The sequence below is a fragment of the Chinchilla lanigera genome, unplaced genomic scaffold, assembly GCF_000276665.1.
Source record: "Chinchilla lanigera isolate Chin_1 unplaced genomic scaffold, ChiLan1.0 scaffold00037, whole genome shotgun sequence".
Lineage (NCBI taxonomy): Eukaryota > Metazoa > Chordata > Mammalia > Rodentia > Chinchillidae > Chinchilla > Chinchilla lanigera.
The window spans coordinates 2,464,495-2,484,034 of record NW_004955438.1 but is presented as its reverse complement, the minus strand read 5'-3'; the positions used below and the strand labels follow the sequence as shown (position 1 = coordinate 2,484,034).

At 40.3% G+C, this 19,540-nt stretch overlaps 1 protein-coding gene across 19 annotated transcripts in view; it reads right to left on the bottom strand.

Annotated features, from left to right (window-relative positions):
• Nrxn3 (neurexin 3) overlaps window positions 1-19,540 on the bottom strand; it is a 1,559,809-nt gene that overhangs the window by 1,099,637 nt on the left and 440,632 nt on the right. For 14 of the 19 annotated variants that reach the window (XR_001235159.1, XR_001235160.1, XM_013517252.1 and 11 more), the window contains 3 exons: window positions 7,698-7,999; window positions 3,873-3,896; window positions 1,891-2,052 (listed from right to left, as the gene is read on the bottom strand). Coding sequence is in view for 16 of the 19 variants with exons in the window: in XM_013517252.1 (XP_013372706.1) it covers window positions 1,891-2,052; window positions 3,873-3,896; window positions 7,698-7,999 (488 nt within the window). In the remaining 3 variants the exon portion in view is untranslated. The remainder of the gene's footprint in view (window positions 1-1,890; window positions 2,053-3,872; window positions 3,897-7,697; window positions 8,000-19,540) is intronic. The other 5 variants (XR_001235161.1, XM_013517256.1, XM_013517262.1 and 2 more) reach the window with 1 other exon arrangement.

Below are 19,540 nucleotides of genomic sequence, written 5' to 3'. Positions count from 1 at the left end.
CCTTGGTAATGGGAAAGTTGTGATCTTCTTCTGATGAGAGTGCAATTCCAACATAGTGTGATTTAATAATGTTTAAGAACTTTCAGAGTTCATTAGACATTGACTAGTTTACACTTTTATTCTATCCAAATAAGAATAGATCCTAGGGAAGAAATGTTCAATGCCTACCAGAATTCCTTCAGAAATGACAGAGGAATCCCTGAAACCAGCAGAAGCCTGGGTAATATCCAGCAGAGAAAGGAAAGCTGTCTTTGGATTCTCCTCTTAATTTGTCCTTCTGACTAAGAACAATACAAAGCTATAATTGGATTTTCCCCTCCTTTGTCATGAGTCTCCTTTCCACCACTTCCTCTCAATTTGCACATGTTTTATTGCAATAAGGCTCAGCTCAAATGTCACTTCTTCCCTAAAACTGGCTCCCACCTAAAATTTATCTGTTTCCTCCACTCAATCAGAGTGTTTCATCTGTGGCACTGAACACATGGTGTCCTACACTGTAATTATTCACTTATAGATCTCATCTTTCTTCCTGGACAATAAAGTCTTCAGCTTGAAAAGAGCCACCAATTTCTCAGAACTGTATTTAACTTTTATGTCACCTAATAGTGACACTTGGACAAGCTTTTAAAGCTTTCTGTTCTTTAGCTGGGTAGTACGAGGGCACATGTGTGAATGTGTGTGTGTCACAGCACATGAAAAGGTATCCAATAATTACTTGATAAACTGGTCCTTTCGGTACCTCCTCACTGTGCACCTAGAATGTGCCAGGCATAACACACACAATCTCTGTCTTGATATGGCTCTTAGTCAAGGGGCACGAGCGAATGCATGCACAGTGCCACCTCATGTATGTCTGCTATTCGACACACTTCAAGTAACCATAATAAGAATAAAACATATGCCCTGAGAGGAGGCTCATAAGATGTCACAAGGGATTTTTATCTACAAGAAAGAACCCTGTTAGCTTCCCTGGGAATTTCCCTGGGGAAACAATATAGATATCTTAGGCAATCAGGCTTAACTTAGATTAAACAAAATGTACAGTGTCCTGCTCTGATGACACAGTGTTCTGAAAGAACTCCACCAAATCAGTCTGATTCTTTTTGCCTCAACAATTGACCTCAGAGATTGAACTTACACTTGACAGAAGCTCCTTTGCTCTCAGACAGAGATCTCAACACATCAGCTACAGTGGTAATAAATGAGTAATGGCTAAGCCCCACTGCTTTCTCATAGCTACAGCTACTAGCTTTCAGGGAAAAAGAAAAAGAAAGAACAGCCAGTCTTCTGAGCCTTAATGTTACATTCTGAAAATTTTCCATCATCTCCAATAATGAGACCCTTGGGAATGCCAAACCTGGCAAAAGTAAAATACTACACATGTTATATTTTAGACAAGGTACACAATCAAAACTTGAGCCACTTTTAGCTAGAGTCTCTACTTTCCAACTACAAAGCACAAAACCAACTTCACCTGCATCTAATTCCTTGTGATTTCAAGGGCCTTTCATCTGTGTTATTACATTTAAGATTCTTCAATAGTTAGATGAAAAAACAGAAGCATCAAGCATTTAAGTGGCAAAACCAAGATCACCTAGCCAATTTAAACTAGGACCAAGGGGGCTGGGGATTTAGCTCAGCGGCAAAAGCGCCTGCCTGGCAAGTGCAAGGTCGTGAGTTCGGTTCCCGGTACTGGAGAAAAACCAAAAACAAAAAACAAATAAACTAGGACCAAAAGGGAGAACACATGTTTCCAAGTCTAAAGGCTTTTCTACTACAACTGCATGTGTCATAGAAAAGATCCAAGGACTGATGCAGTCATTGATCTAGAAACCTCACTTATCCTTTACCGGTCGCATAATGCATCAAGTGGGGGTGTGTGAACTGTACCTCTTTCAGGCAGCCCATGAAGTTGTTGCTCACAGGAGAGCCTGGTAAATCAGCCGTACTTGGGCTTCCTCCCACGTAGAAGAAGTCATCTGAGCCCAGCATGGTGTAGTCCTCTTGAGTGTAGCCCGTTGTGGTAAGAATTCCATCCACGGAGATTGTCACCTGGTGGTGGGACATAGGGACAAAAGAAGAAAATCCCAACAATGACCTCAGAGTCCTATCAAAATCGAATGGCGTCTCCTAATTATGACATCACTTTCATTAAGGTTTTGGTGAGGCACTCTGCCTAATTTGGTTTGATTTGGGTATGTGCAGCCGAGTTCCATTTTCTGGTCTGCCTCCCTGAGCCCCAAGCCTGCATCACCCCTGCACAGCCGTAGATGTGTTTATCAGAACTGCCACACTGAGCACCCTGTTCTACCCATTGCACTCTTAGTCAGGCTAGAAAATGGAACCATCCTCAGACCATATCACTTGTTTCAGTTGATTGCTAAAATGACTTTTTCATTTCTTATATGATTGTTATTTATGGTGGTGATGAGAAACAGCAAGGGAGACATTTGACAATGGGGTTCATTAGGGGTTGGTCTTTGGTTGTTGATGGGTTTTTTTGCCTTTTTTTCTTTTCTTTTTTATTTGTTTCTTTTTTGGCTCATACCATACTGACAAGCATGCATTCAGGGAGGGAAAGAGGAGGTCTCTATTGTGATATGTCAAGGATGACACATGCCATGGACTACCCCAGCACCAACCCCTGCCCTCCCTCGGCTGCCATCACCAGCACCAACAGAAGAAATGACCCAAACCAAAAAGGCGACTGTAACAACAACAACCGAAAAGAAATGATGAGGAGTGATAACTAAAATAATAATAATGCCCACAGGGAAGAAGTAGCACCCACACACCCAACATTCATGATAGGAGCAAAGGGAAGAGGGAAAAGGTGGAGCCTCAGAGCGTGCACACACCATTTGCTGACACACCCATGCAAAAATTATCTAGAGCCAAGAGAGAAGGAAAGAAAAAAAGTAGAGTTGTGGGAAAAGGTGAAGAGAAACAAAGGAATCAAAAATCCACTCCACACTTACATGCATTGAACAAACTAAAGAACAAGATGGAAATGGGGGGGGCGACACTCAAAACTAAGGGATAATCTTCCCCCTGCCTGACACCTCCCTCACTTAAAAAAAAAAAAGAAAAGAAAAAGTCCAAACCCAACCCCAAAATATATGAAGAATGAGAGGAGAATGAAGATTGGAAAAAAATAGAGGAAAGTGGAAGTGGGTTGATGGTTTGTAGGTTGTTAGTAATGAGGAGGAAAATGAGGGAACAAATTTTGATGCCAATGGGAATTCCACGAGACAGGACCATGCCATGCAGAGTTTGTATGGAGAACACAGTTGGCAGAGCTCCCTTTGGTCATGGTGGGGAATAAGGACAGAGAAGGGAAAGGAAGAGCACAGGAACTAGAGTTCTTTCCTCCTGGATCATCTGTGGCAGCCGTGGCCACACAAAAGGGAAAGAGAGAAGGGATTAAGAGTAGAAAGGAGAAAAAGGAAAGGAGGAAAAGAGAGAAGGAGAGGAAGAAACCAAGAGAAGAAAGTCCTCACTAGAAATTTCTCTTGTCCCTTGCCTGTAACTTCAAAGTTGCAAAATAAAAAAAGCAAAATAAAACAAAAAATTTAACTGAATGGAGAAACTTTGAAAAAATACTTTTAGGGAAAAAATGAAAACTGAAGAAAAAGAAAATTGTCCTCATCAAACTTCAAATATCATTTCAGCACAGGTACATACCTTTCTATTTTTTTTAAAGAACAAAAAATGCTTGCATTTAATTTAACAAAAACAAATTGGAAAAGGAGAAGAAATAAGGCTAAAGAGGATAAAAGAGGGGTTTGGGTAGGAAAAGGGGGGCAACACACGGCAAACCCAAAAAAAGAGACAATAAGAATGATATCTACCAGACAATGTAGTTTGTTTACCATAGCGTGTCCGATGCCTGAGTGCTTTGCGGAGAAGGGGGAAGAAAGGAAATTAAAAATTGTGAACAGAACGATTGTTAATTAAAAAAACTAAAAACAAAGATGAGTCGTTAGGGTGTTAGTACATTAGTCGGTTAGTAAAATGACACATCGCATGAATGATCTTGTGTTAGTTTTTCAAAAAAAAGGCACCCAACACAGAAAGAGAGAGTGGGGGAAGACAATGAGACCAGGACTCTATGGAAAAACCTCACCACTGGGACACAGTCAAGAAAGGAGCTGTTGTTGTCCACCAGCCATTGAAAACGCCCACTTCTTCCAAATATCACCGGCACCCCACTTGACCCGGTGAGAATTAGCATCATACTTACTTCCCATGGGCTCTTTCAAATGGAAACTGCCCGAGTTCCCTTCCCACCCTCAACACATACTGTTGTGAATGAAACCACCCCAAAGTTTATTATTCCATATGTAGATGAACCGAATTAAAATCCCAATATTTTTTTAATATCTGAATCTCACTATGTGGATGGACCTTTACGACATTCTCCTAGAAAGAACTTACACATTTACAGATTAAAGGCTACATTATGCAGCATTTTACAGCATCCTCTACGATTCCATCTGTATTTCACAGATCCAGGACCCTCTTGATTTCTGTGTATTTGCACAACCAGAGGAGAACAGTCTCCCTTTTCCCTCTCTCAGTTTAGAATAACTGTGTCATCATTAAAATACATGAAAAAAAGTTAGTCTCCCTAATTAACCAATCAGCTTATTATTTTGCTTGCCTTGCTTGCTGGGATGCTTCCCGTTGGATTCTCTCTCACCCTATTCCTTTTAAAGATGCCTTTCAAGCTTTTGAGCAATTTCTTGTATAGATAGCAGGAAGAATGGCAGGTTAAACAGGATTAGAGAAGTCCTACAATTAATCTCTTCGCTGATTTCAAATGCCAAGCTGCCAACATATCCTGAGGTGGGAGGCTGGAAGGTTGGAAGGCACACAATAGCAGTTTTGTGCTATTGTGGCACCCAGAGTTAAAGCAATTAATATGATCGGTGTGACCTTGGACTGAGGCAAGGTAAAGGGCAAACCCTCCTCCTACTCACACATACAAATACTTCACTATTTTGGCCTCTAAACCCAGTGGTAGTTTGAAACAGACTGAGATGATCCACATTTCTTCTTATAGTCTGAAGCCCCAGAGAAATCCTTGGGCTTGGCTCTCACTTGGTTTGAAGACAGAATCATGAATTGCTGACCATGAAGGAAGAAATGAGGCAAATTCTGCTCCATTTCCAAAGGAATACTCCAGGGGACTTCAGGTGAAATTTCCTTAGATGAATTTTTTGCCATAGTAGCCATTGACCCTTACTAAAACAGCAGATGAGCCTGCCATAAGCTTGCTATCAAATATTCATGAAACTATTAGTTTATTGAATAGGTGGGGGTTTCCCACCCAAAATGTACCCTAGAGAACTCAAAAAAGATGTTAAAATATTTTTAATGGGCAAAATGATAGCCTTAGATTATTCAATACTGAAAGGTTTCCATTTGCAAAATCACATCGCTCTTTTCAATAAGTTGCTTTGGATGCAAAAATCAGTCAGGATTTCAGTGAGGTCCCATTTTAGGGGTACTTTTTCCTATGAAATTAATGCTATCTCTGCCAAGAAATACCCAATACCATAGGATCTCTGAGGCCTTATCTAAAACAGAGCGCTCTGCTTAGCTGCATTCTTGGCATCAGATAGAGGCAGTCACCTTTGGGACAAAATGCTCAGCCTGTAAATCATTTGCACGTCACAACAAGTCTAGCACCCAGACCATGGATGAGCTCATAATCCTTCTGGAACATAAGGTGCTTTGCATATTTAGCCACCACACATGGCTGGGGAGGATTGTAATCAGCATTTCACAAATGGAAACTGTGATGTGGTAAGGTTAAGTGGCTTGTCCAAGGGCACAGAGCGGAGTTGGGCCTTAGAACTTGGAACAAAACAGAAAGCTCCAGGCTGATTTTCCTCAAATTACTCTCACTAAAACATCACAGCTAGTATTTAAATTACAGTTTCATTTGTCCTTTCTGATTTAAAGGACTTATTTGGGGCCTGATACCATTTTTAAAAAGTGTTTTTTAGTAGAAGCAAAAGTATAATTCTCTCAAGAAAATTGGAATTACACTAGACTGACTAGGAAGTGCGTGAGTAAGACAGAGTTGGATAACCAAATCTGTGAGACTCTTAACCTGATACCATTTTCCAATGCATCCAGAGTCCCTTCTCCACTAACCAATGCCTGAAGGGAATTATTTTGTGCCTTCTAATCAAAACTTGCACAGATCTTATGAAATTTTTGGTTTGGTCTCTGTAGCTCAGACATATAAAGTTCTTCTGTGTCAGCAAATTGGAAATTAACTTGAATTTTCTTAACACTGAGAATTTCTCTTCTGGGCAACTATGGCTGGAGATGATGAAAAAAATCATCAGCAATAGGACTTTTTGGCTTTGGAGAGAAAACAGAAGAATGATTTGAAAAAAGTCAAACTCAACATGTGTTAATTTGGAGATGCTTCAGTCTTGTGTTATCTGTCAACTTCACCACAGATAAAATGGAATCTCCCAACCAGGTGGCTTCTTTAACATACTTAAGTATGGAAATGATTGTTTTGACTATTGTGTGTTTCCAGTGTATGCCAGGCTAGGCCAGCTATTTACCATTACTAAGGGGTCATATGTTTATCAAACAGAAAACATATACAAACATCTGTTTATGTAGGAAGTCATTAAATCAATCAATTGAAGGAAAAAAATTCAAGAAACATGCCCTGGAAATCTGCATAGTGTTTTCTGATTAATAAAGAATGAATGCTGGCTAGCTGGGTTTCATGATAAATTCTTAAGTAGAAAAACCAAATGAAAATAGCAACATGAAACAGGCAGTGTTGGCATAGACCTTAACCTCTACAGGAAATGCTTTTCTTACACTGATATGTGCTGCTAAGGTACAGCAGCAGTAGCCGTTGTGGAATTGCAAACAACTTCACTTGGCCTGGGCTTCTGAAAATGTTGTCACCTGACGGAGTTGCCTGCTTAGAATCGGCAAGCGATGGGAGTTCTCAAGCACGGACAGAGTCAGGAAAGCTGCTCCAAAGTTGACATTTTTATTTGGGTCCTTTCACTTTCCAGGCCTCCCAGTCAACTGAAGAGTCTTGTAGAGACAGGGTAGTAATAAGGTGGGGCCACGGCATCAGGGAACAGAGAAACAGAGATCAGAAAGACCCCAGCTAATTAACTCCCAGGCTAGAGGTTAACATAACAATGCGGAGGGGGTTGGGGGTGGGTTGGTAAATTAAAAGGAGGCAAAAAAAAAAGGACATTTTTTTTCTTGAGGGAAAATTATGACATCATGGCTGTAGCTAACTTAATTAAAAAGAAAAACATATTCAAAGAATGAGGAAAATCCATCAAGCTGCAGAAACAAAATGCTGTCCCTAATTGAATTTAACAGTAATACGATAAGATTCAAATGTAATTAAGAAAATGATAAAAGAAAAGCAGAATAAAAAGGATGAAAATACTTATCATGGTTATTATCTATACAACTGATTTTTTTTTTCTTAAATAGCAAGTACAAATGAGAATTGAAGCATGAGTAGAAACATAGTTTAATCATTTTCCCTGTGAAATTGCAAAAGCTGGGAGAAAATTAGATTTCAACATAGCTGAACCCACATCTGTCCCCCTCTCTGCCTGGCAGGTCACCTGCTTCACACCCTTTCTACCTAGGAGGAGCCTCCCAGGCTCTCTCCCCTCAGCCATTACCTGCCGGAGGTTGCGTGTCACTTTGACATCATGCCAGGCGTTGTCGTTGAATTTTCCATTCACTGGCTCCACAATGGCCTCAAAGGCCCCGGAGCCCAGGTTAATGACCAAGGAGACCGCACCATCCTTCAGAGCCAGGTTGACATAGTCAGCCGACTTGCCGGTGTGCAAGATGAGCCCATTCCGCTGCCAGGTCTTGAAGGATAGGGTGATTTCATCGCTGCTGCTCTGGATCGGGTTCTGAGATAGGTCGTAGCATAGGTACTCCGAGCCTCGGAAAGTGGCCACATTCTCCTCTCGAGCTGAAAGGGATACAAGTGGAAAGCAGTCAATACTTGACTGACATGAGTCAGATTCATGGAAACAACCAAGAGAACACTGTCAAAGGCACTGCCCCTGTGCTTGCGCTGGTACCAACTCAACACTCCCTCCAGCTTCAAATACCAGGGAAAACAGCCGAGCAAGGGACTGGAGAAACCGTGTGTTCACACAAGGGCAAGATGACAAGATGGTGCAAGAGGGCTTGCTGCTGCCTTCCTTTCAAATCTACTCAGAGAAAATCCTGAAGAGAAATGTCATACAAAAGGCCAAGTGAAGTTGAAGTTGCTTTGTTTCGGTGATGACTTTAAATGCTTGTCAAAGAGATGGTTTAGAATAGATAATGAACTCTTCTGATTAAAAAGCTCTTTAGCTCTAGGTACTTTTTAATTGACCAATAACTAAAAATCAATTACCTTGAAAGATTTGGCCCTGACTTTTAATCCATCAGTAACCCAGCTCACTTTGGTTTCTATGATACAGTCCTGAGCCCAATGGAATGTAGCTGAGTTAGTAAGTGGGAAGTTGGACCCAAGAAAGTGCTCAAACAGGCAAGGGGAACAAAATGAAATTTGGTGAAGAGCTTTGACATGACAGCAATGCCATCCTTCGACCCAAGGTTAAGGGGCTTCTTCTCTGTGGGGATGGGTCTCTTTTCAGGTAACTCTGGTTCGACTCCCCATGTCCACACCCTATCCCCAAAACAGGGGGTCTCCAGGGCCAAAGCAGCACTCCAGCGGAGCCCATGTGCTCTTTCAAAATGATACTGCAGACGCTGGGACCCTGTACTTCTATGCACAAAGAGCCTAGACTATTTGCATAGGTCTTTCTTCATAATAGATCTTTCTGAAGACAAACCATGGTATCAGTTTCCATACAGTAAGGTAAGAAGAGAACCGTGGGGACTCTGTTTGGCAGTGTGGGTTGTGGCATCCTCACTCATTTATTCTAGAGTCCTTGTGATACAGGACAGAGCCAAAGGTAGGAAGAGAAAGGGGTCAGGTCCCATACTGAGTGCCAGAAAGTGGCTGATTCTCTCTGGACTACTATTTCCCAGTATGAAAACCAAGGTATCCAAAAATTCTGGAAGGGGCCTTCCGAGTAGCTACAAAAGTGTGTGTGTGTGTGTGTGTGTGTGTGTGTGTCAAAGTAGGAGAATAGGACATAGTTTTAATCAGTTGTTGGTGTGATTTATAATTTTGACGCACATGATGTGGACTTGCATTTATCTTTTATCTTCTTGTCAGAAAGCTTCAGAATATTCTATTTCATATCAGGATTGGAATAAAAACTGTCACAAAGCACTTCATTAATGAAGGAAAATTGGCCACAATATAAATATAGATATAAACTTCCCCTCTGGAGACAGGGGCTGAAAAGCGAGGTTGAGAGGCTTCTATTTTCCTTTCCAGAACTACGTTCCAGTCTTATGAACAAAAACATCAAGTTCACCTCCAATCAGATCCCTATCAACAATCACAGACCTCCATATATTACTGAAGTAAAATACATATTTACTTATCATGAAGTAAAAAATACTGAGGAGTCACTTTTATTATGGGGAGATATGACCACTTACTATATATTGTTCAACTAATCATAGCATTATGACAACATTAAAACATGAACCTCAACTTTGTACCCCAGAGAGCTAAAGAAGAAATTTGAACTTTCACATGTTTTGGAGGGTTTCAGTGGAACACATCTACCTATATATTTCTGTTTATACACACACTGGGATAAGCAAAGGGATCTGTCCTTCTGTAAATGACAGTAGTGCAGCTTATGCATTCATAAGGTAAAAGGACCACACAGCACAAAAATTATGGCTGATGCATGTTATCAAAAATAGACCCCCCCAAAAAATATAAAACAAGAACTGAACACTGCATGTTTGAAATAGATCCACCCAATCTTCTGGTGCAGTGCGCTGTCTGTTGTCACAATGTCTCCTCTCATTTATGAAGAAATGGCTTTGTTAAAATGCAACTGGACGACAGACCTGGAAGTGACACTGGTCTAAAGCAGAAGGTGATGAATCAAATGCATTTATCACAACTAGGCTCTTTCCTACAGACGTGGACACACACAGAGACAACTACTATGTGTGTCCTTGTACTGCATGTGGTACACTGGTAACGGGCATCTTCTATAAGCATCTGAGTTACACCTTGTGCACTCACTGAGCTGGGATAAATGAGCAAGAGAGTAGCACCTACAAAGAGAGGCTTACATTCATTGCTGAATATGTTTCAGAGGGGGAGGCCTTGACACAAAGCAGCACAGCATATTATTTCATGTGATATATGTTGCTCAATATTTTTCATAGAGTTAGAAGTCTGTCAAAATAATAAAACTTAGAGGTATAAGGGATTTTCAGGAATTGCTTAATATAATGACTTTATTTTATTAAGGAAGAAACTAATGATGAGGAATAAGTGAGTTGCCCAAAACAACACAGTTAATTGGTGGTAAGGTAGCCTTAAAGCACCTTCAAACTTTCCTCTAAATATCAGTTGCCTTTCCCTTTGGCCACTTGGGAGATTCCATATATCCCACGCTCCTTCTCCATGCCTGTGAATGAGTCCATGGATATATGGACTAACTTGCAAACCATCCTAAACCTTGGAGAAATTGATCCAAAATTAAACTCCTCTTCCTGGATGTAAATTGCACATGCTCACCAGAAGAAATGTTTCCCTTTTGCCTGTGGGTGTATTTAAAGTAAAAGAATTTGTTTCTTGCAGAAGGCCATAGCGGGAAAAATTACATCAGCATACAAAAGAGAATATCACAGTAAATAAATAAGATATAATACCAATGTGAAAAAGAAAATGCCTATGCAAATCACATGCATTATTTATGCTAATCACCACACAAATATATGGAGAAAAATGTTATGTAGCCAAGTGCCTTCCTTTGCAAGAATCTGATAAAAACCATTGCAACAATTCACAGCTTTCCCAGTCTTTCCCCTCAATGATGTATTTTCTCAGTTTACCTCTTCCCTGGGCCAGAGCAGGTAACCAGGCGCAGCATCACCCCAGCTGCCAAGATATCTCCTCCCATTGGTTGTCTATTAACAAACAATAGACAACTGAAAGTTCCTCTTGGAAACCTATTTTAGATAAGCGAGCTTAATACATTCTTAATTCAGAAAATACTTTCCTCTGACAGTTGCAGGGCGGAGAGGCCCGGCAATACATGGCCCAACCTGACCAAGAGTAAATAAAGGGCTGGGAAGGAGAGAAGAAGAACCTTGAAGAAATTATTCTTTTGTGAACTCTCACAGCAGACATTATTTTTTACCTAAGACCCCAAACGATCTTAATTTCCTTCCAGGAGCTAAGGCTCAAACAGTTTCTTATCACCTTGAAAACCATACTGGGTTGACAGTCAACATAACCAAAAAGGGAAAAGCAGATAGTGACAAACACATTTCTAAGCCCATTCAATTCTCTGAAGCCTCTGTTAGAAAAAGGTAATAGTGCCCCAAATCCGTTTGCTATCCATGGTGTTTACACTGAGAAGGATGTTGTAGAGACAATGCAGTCACCTTGTATGTATTCAGGCTAAATAGGTGGAGAAAATGAATGCAGGGGATTTTGTAACGCAGCACACAACAGCTTAGCATAAAACTACAGCTTGGCAAGAGAGAAGGCACGGACGTAGCTAATGGACTGTTTAGATCCACTTAAATTGTATCACCTCAAAGTTTATAATCAATTGCATAAGTGCTAAAAATGCTATTCTCGCCACATTCAGTGCAGAGCTCAATTCTATGACAACAGACCATTTAACTATTATTTGTTAATGTCCAACTGATTAAACACTAGATGTACTCTAGAGAGGTATAACTCGAGGTTTTAAATCAGTTTGTGTAAGATATATAAAGTAACTTTCTTTCAAATAGCTTGCTAATTGAAGTATTGATATGCATAAGCGTATACATATGCTTTCATACAATAGACCATAGCATCATGCATAACGTTAATAAGCATTAACTCAATCCCTTTCTCTACTATTCCTCCCCCAAATACAACCAACTGTTGATTTATGCAATGTCATTTCTCTGAAAAATTACAAAGTTAGATTAAAATATCCGATGTAATATTTTCTTACCATGTGTTATGGTTTGTGTCTGTGTGTCCCCTCAAAGCCTCATGCAGTCATGGGGCAGGCTTTTAGAGTTTGATTGATTATGGGTGTGTTAGCTACACCTGCCCTGGGGTGGATAGTTTGCATATGTAAGGGAGAGGAAGAGGCTGCTTGCAGCCATTCCTCCCTTTTTTGTGCTTGTTGCTTTTGCTGTGTTCTGTCACCATGAGCCATAGCCCACTGCCATGTGCCACTCTACCTTGTAACCTGCCAAGTATGGACTGAAACCTCCACAAACTGTAAGGAAAATAAACCTTTCCTTCCTTAATTTTGGGTGTTAGGTATTTTATCTCAGCAATGAGAGAAAAGTAACCAAGACACCATGCAATAGAAGAATTGGAGGCCTGTGATTCCTTCTGGTTTGGTGACTTCAAAACTCAAATTATGATTTGATATCAAGAAATTTGAACTTTATTTTGAAGATTAGGGAAATCATTGCATAATTTTACTGAAAGGGATGGAAGAATCCAATTCATGTTTTTAAAAAACTACATAACCTTATGAATTTTTTCAAGGATTGCCTGGGATGAGGTTCAGCTTAGATGTCAATATAATTCCTACAGTGAGTACATTTCACTGGGCAGGAATGCAAGAAAAATGTTCATAACAGAAACAGCCCAAGGAAAAGAGAGGCAGAGACGCTGGTGAGGCAGAAACTACAGGACAAAACCACAACTGGGCATTTAAGACCCAAGTTCAACCAGAGAAAACCAAGGATTAAATAAAAGAATGGAGGGAAAGGACACTGTTAGATAAGAAAAGAACATAGTGGAAATGTGTAAAGAAAGACTAGGCCATTTGCAAACAGGCATTCAAAGCTTTCTAACTGAGCAATATATTTCCAAATGCTTTCTTAATCATTATTTTTGTATTCTCTCCACACCCTGTAATGTCAGCGTGCTGTAATTACATAAATGTAAGAAAGCAGGGGAACACGGAGTTTGATAGGTCACCTAAGACACCATGGACTGCCAGCTCCAACCACCTGGTACCCATTGCTTGTGCTACTTCACCGTATTCCTACTTTGCCAGGAACTCAAAATCTCAGTACAGAGGTCTAGCATCCCATATCTAAGATTCTGGGACTGTATGAAGTTCAGCCAGTCCAAAGGGGAAACTCCTAACAGATAAAGGCCTACTAGGAACCCATATCTGGAAATAGGAAAGTAGACTGACCTTTTCCTCAGATTCTCTAGAATCAGGCTGGAGAATCAGACATAAGAAAGTGCTGACCGCTCTGGAGTGCCAGTGGCCCTGAGCAGAGCACCTGCTGTGCTCTAGAGACAGCTTTCTGATAATGAGCCTCAGAGGTGAACGTGCCCTCGTCCTCACAGCCTTTGTCCTTCAAATTTGTCTCATGCAGCAATGCAATAATGTAGTCTGCACTGATGCAAAGATAACCCTGGCTGCACATCCTGGTCTTGCTCACCCAGAAGCTAACCAGGCACAAAATGTGAATGGTCTATTACTGCCCTGCTTGCTAGGCCAGGGGATGGGCTGTGGTCCTCAGGCTGTCCTGAGGACTCGCTTCTTCTGACTCCAGTCATTCAGCAGGGACCATATCATGCCTTTCCCTACTCCAGGAGTTGTAGTGAGAGGTGATGGATTCTCCACTTAGGAATTCACAGGTCACCTAATTGTTCTGGCCACTGCCTCCCAGGCAAAGCATCCTTCAGGATGCCAAAAAAAGCAGTGAGTCCAAGATAAAGGGTATACAATTGCAGACAAAGAATACACCTACAAGTTTACAAGTATTCTGCTCATTTCTGAGGGAGGAAGGTGGGGTGGTGGGGATGGGGCTGCAGATCCACTCAATTCTGAAAAACACCTTACACTAAAACAGTAACTTGACTACTTTGCTGGTAAATAAGCACAGCAAAGAAAATACGGGTTAAGTCTTACATAATTTTGTTTCCTGTCCCTCCAACCTGCTAGGAATACCACATGTAGAATGAGACTGCCTACCTCTAAGTTTAGGAGCTATGGACAGATAATCAAATTGCCCAATGAGCTGTGTGATGATCATATTTGCAAAAATAGCAAGAAAGTAGAAATCCTTTTATTAGAGTGAATTCTACTGCATGTCATCTAATCACATTTCCTGCTAGAATTTTGGGAAGAATACCTGATTGAGGTTTAAAAAAAAAAAGATTGCACAAGTGACTGCACCTGGTTCTCCATGTCCTATTTCCCTGACAATGTATCTTATAGTCAAACAAAGCATTAGAAAAGCTCAAACTGCAATGCCATCCCCCAAGGACAAACGACAGAATCCTTTACCTGCCACATCCCATCACATAGGTATTTTTAAAGCAGAGTGTACCAGCAGACAAGAAATTGTGCCTCTATAAGCAAGCCACACTACCAAAGAAAACACATAGGATATCTGACCTCCTGAGGCCATTTCCAACCCCTATCCTCAGATGTTATATAGGAAAGCTGCAGCAGAGAAATAAATGGACTTTTCCACACTGCTGGGTCACTCACTAGCCTGCAGATGCTTCTTGAAAGTGATGAGAAGGAAAATAGTATATCAAGTTGTCACTTGGAAAATAAACAGCTCGCATCCTGGTGAGGGAAGCTGCCTCAGTCCACAGAAGAATGGCCTGGAAAACCACGCTTTACTGAAATCACTAGAAAGCTAATGGCATCCTGAAGACTGCACTGCTCTTAATCGCATTACAGTAAAAGTTACATTTTTGTTCTTTCATTTAGGAATAAAGATTCACAGGTGCCTACTATGCACCAGATTATGCACTCAATGCTGAATGCACTTAAGCCATCTTACAGCCCTGAGCATGAGAATAATTAGCTGATATGTTACAGATGAAGAAAAATTGTAAAGGTGACTAATTTTGAATGCCTGTTAAGTGCCAGACCCTCATGTGCTCGCAATAACAGAGCACCCCACGTAGTTGGACTGTGCACTTGATGCATGGATCGTAATAAGAAAGGCTTTAAATGGAAGACCTGGATATGACAGGCAGCTCTGAAATTTAGCCAAGTCTATGGAATTTCAAATTTTAACTTCTCTAACTCTTAGTTATTTAATCTACAAAATGGAAATAACCAGAGTATATATTTCACAGGCATGAATTACGTACATTTTCTTGGCCCAGGTCCCAGCCACAGAAATGTTAACTATCGTTGTTGATGAGAATGCAGGCACAAACAAGTAATTATGATTCAATGTAATGAATGTTTTATACGGGCTATAGGCAAATGAAAAAGAGAATGATTGCCACTTGGTGTTAAGGATACTCCATACAGGAAGTCATACTTATGTTGTGTCTTGAATAATGAGTAAGAGTTCACTTACAAAGGGAAGAATGAAATGCTCATTAGAAGAAATAACATACTGGTGTGGACACTAGAAAAGCACAGGGTATTCAGGGGATGGTGAGACGCTGATGTGACTAGAATAATGGGCATTGTTCAGGATTTAAGATGTAGATTGAGAACTGGAAATGGAGAACCAGCAAAGAACAACTCTGGTTTACAAGTGGCACAATCAAATTACATTGTACCAGGGATTCGGTGGGTAAACAACTGGCTGAAGAGGGGCAGGGGGGATCAAGGAGACTTTTGCAAGGAAGGACGGATTTTGCAAAGAAACCACGACTTCTACCAATTGTGCTGCACATGCCTGCCTCCCCACTTATGATAATTTATGTAATATGCTGTGCATTTTATTTTCCCTTAACCACAAGATCCATATGAGAAAAACTGTAATTATGCTTCTTTCACTATTTTAATTGTGGTCCAGTCAATCACATAAGCATTAAACACAAACAGTACACACTATGCTGTAAGGGAAATCTATTTTCCTATCCGTATGAGTCCATGAGAACATTTTCTCCCCATTCTTCAGAGCCAATACTTTGAGAGTAAACTTTGACCTTCTCTTCTGTACTTATTCACTTCTGTCCTTATTCACTTCTGTCCTTATTCACTTCTCCAGTAAAAAGAAAAGTGATTCATCAGCTTGGTAATATAAGGGTCTGTTATGGCTTATATCTAGCTGTCCCCCCAAGTCCTCATGCATTCATGGGTGGAGCTTTTAGGTGACAGGATCTAGTGTGTATGATCCTGGGATTAAGGGTGTGTGGTACTAAATTACTCCCCTGATTGGCTTAGCATAGTTCTGGGTGGGAAGGCCCACCCTGGATACGGATGACACTACCCAAAAGGCTCCTTGTTGTTGCTGCTGCTGTTGCTCTGCTGTTGCTGCTCTGCTGCTACTGCTTGCTGCATTCTGCCTGCTTTGCCAAGGACTGAGATATCCCTCTGCCATGCCACCCTGTCTTGGAGCCACCCAACTATGGACTGAAACCTTTACAAATTGTGAGCTGAAATAAACCTTTCTTCCTTAACTTATAAGTGTTGGATATTTTGTCCCAGCAATGAGAAAAATAACTAAGACAGGGTCTGACTTGAGTTGGTCTGCCTTGCTTAAGTAGATGATCACTATTTCCAGGTATTCTGCTTTTCTCCATCTTTGAGATCCACCCTTCCCACAAGGGTTGTGAATTCCCCTGCAGGCTCTCCCATGCAGAAAACTTGGCAGAGACATTGCCCCTGTGGAAGAAGGCCTGTCTTCCAGTAGCTCTTCTGTCTATTGGTGAGTGAATTAAATTCAGAGGGAAAGTTACAAAGAAGTCTAATCTGGCTACAAGTCAAACTTACATTCTCTCATCTAACTGAATACAACCAATAGCACTCAAACAATTAAACATATGTTCAAAGCCGCAATTAGTTCAGGAAATAAAATGGAGAGTTAGATTGTCACCTTAGAGCCCAACAACATGGAAATAAGCAATAAAGTAAGAACATCAGAAGAAAGAAGAGACCCAGCTGGTGCTTGGGCTGCTTCCACAACTTGGAATGAAAGACATGTTCAGAACCATGCAAGTTCAATGATAAGTAAATGGATCGCTAACTTAAATGTTAACACTGTGTCACAGCATTTACAAAAGATATTTATTTAAAGATACACCAAATATATGGGTGATTAGAATGGTAAGGATTTTAACCAGAGCTGCCATTCTAAAGATGTTTTAGATTGACTTTTGAATTTTTTATTTTAAAAAGAATTCCAGGAAATATACCCACAAACCTACGTATCCTCTCACCCTTGGTTCAATCCAGAAAGAATAATCTGCGTGTCTGCTTTGTTTGAACCTGCTTCTTTTATCAAAGTTACACAGTACTGAAAGCCATTGTACTGGGGAATCAAATGCTACATTGTGAGATCACATTCTGTGGACTTGATGAGGACGAAAAGGAATTACTAGGGACACAGAGCTAGAAAGTAGAGAACAGAGGATGATAATTTTAATAAAAACAAATTAATACTAACAAAAAAGGAGAAAGTAGAATTGGGTGCTGCGGCTCAAGCCTGTAATCCCAGCACTCGGGAGGCTGAGGCAGAAGGATTCCTCAGAGCTCGAGGCCAGCCTAGGCTACAAAGTGAACGCAAGGCCAGCCCAAACTGCATAGTGAAACCCAGTCTCAAAAAAATGAAAAGAAAAAGAAAAGAGCAAGTAGAACATCTACAATATTTTTCTTTGTTTTTACAGTATCACACACTGATCCTAATTGCTACCAAAATCTAAACACTCATTCTATCTATACATACATGATCAGAAATAATTACAGAAGTCACAAATGATTCACAGAACTCAGAGAATGGTGTGCACATATGTAAATATTTAAAAACAGTAAATCTAGATTTTTAACCCATTTAGACTTTTAAAATACTTATTTCTATCAAATTTTTTTTAGTCCCTAATGAAAACAAGTGAAGAATCCTCCATAAAAAAATCATCACCAAGGTGTAGAAAACATTTTGGAAGATGCTGTAAGTTATTGTTCCAGTTAAATCTATAATTAAATTATCTTGTTAAAACTCTACACCTTTAAGTATACAAAGAGAATTAGGTTTTATGAGAAATGTCCTATAGATATTCTAGGAGCAATACACTTCTAGTTCTAAAAGGAAGGTGTAGAGGCTATAAAGCTTTATTTGAGTGATCAACAGAGATGTTGATGGTAGTTACTATATAGTTTACCTAATATTTCTTTCATTCAGCCAGGAATACATAAAAAATAATGAATCTAAACTGTAGAGGACTCATAAAAATTTAACTTCCCCAATTTACACACACATACACATTTATATACTACATAGTGACCAGTAATTGTTATAAATTACAGTTTTATTGATAAGTAGCAAGAATAGAAAAATCACATAAAAATGTGCCTATAAACTTTAGGTAGCAGTTACTTCTTAGAGAAAGAAGAGATGCAACTACAGAGGTACAGTATTAACATAAGACTAAGCCTTTATCAAAGAATATAAAGCCAAAATAAGGCAAAACGTTGAGATAAGTTCAGTCTAAGAAATGATTAAACCAATGTTCCTAATATCCTCTACTATATGGCCTGCAATTTTATGTTTGGAGTATGCATACTCTGTAGCAGTCACAGCTGTATAGATGACTTTAATAAAATACCTAATCAACCACCAAATCTTGAATGATTCTTTGGTTGTTGTATACACAATGTCAACTGTAGTGAGCGGTAACTTTCCATACCTTTTCAAAATCTCTTGTGTAACCCAGAATGTGTAAAATAAAAGCATGCAGAGTTAAACTGGAATGCAGGTGGATTGATGGCAATATTTCTAAAGTAGCCAGTTTCCCGTCTTACCCTCTTCTCGACTCCCCCGCCCCAAACACACACACTGCTCAACGTCTTGGTATCACTGAATCCAGCCTGGCTTCCTTAAGGACGAAAGGAGGCAAAGCTGATGAGAGCTGAGGAACAGCAAAGACATCTGAAGTTGTAACCATGTGACAGTTCCACAGCAAATATTGGAGTCAAATAAAGCTGGAGTCTGAGACATGTCACAACTACATCTACCAGGAAGCTCTCAATTATCTTTCTTTTTCTTTCTTTCTTTTCTTTTTCTTTCTTTCTCTTTCTTTCTTTCTTTCTGTCTGTCTTTCTGTCTCTCTTTCTTTCTTCCATCCTTCCTTCTTTCCTTCCTTGCTTCCTTCCTTCTTCCTTCCTTCCTTCCTTCCTTCCTTCCTTCCTTTCTTATCACTTCTTGGCCTTTTGGCTAAGATCAAGTGTAGTATCTTTCTTTTCTTTCTTCTTCTTCCTCCTCCTCTTCATCTTCTTCCCCTTCCCCTTCCCCTTCTCCTTCTCCTCCTCGTCCTCGTCCTCGTCCTCCTCGTCCTCCTCGTCCTCGTCCTCCTCGTCCTCCTCGTCCTCGTCCTCGTCCTCCTCGTCCTCCTCGTCCTCGTCCTCTTTGTCCTCCTCATCCTCTTTGTCCTCCTCGTCGTCGTCCTCCTCCTCCTCCT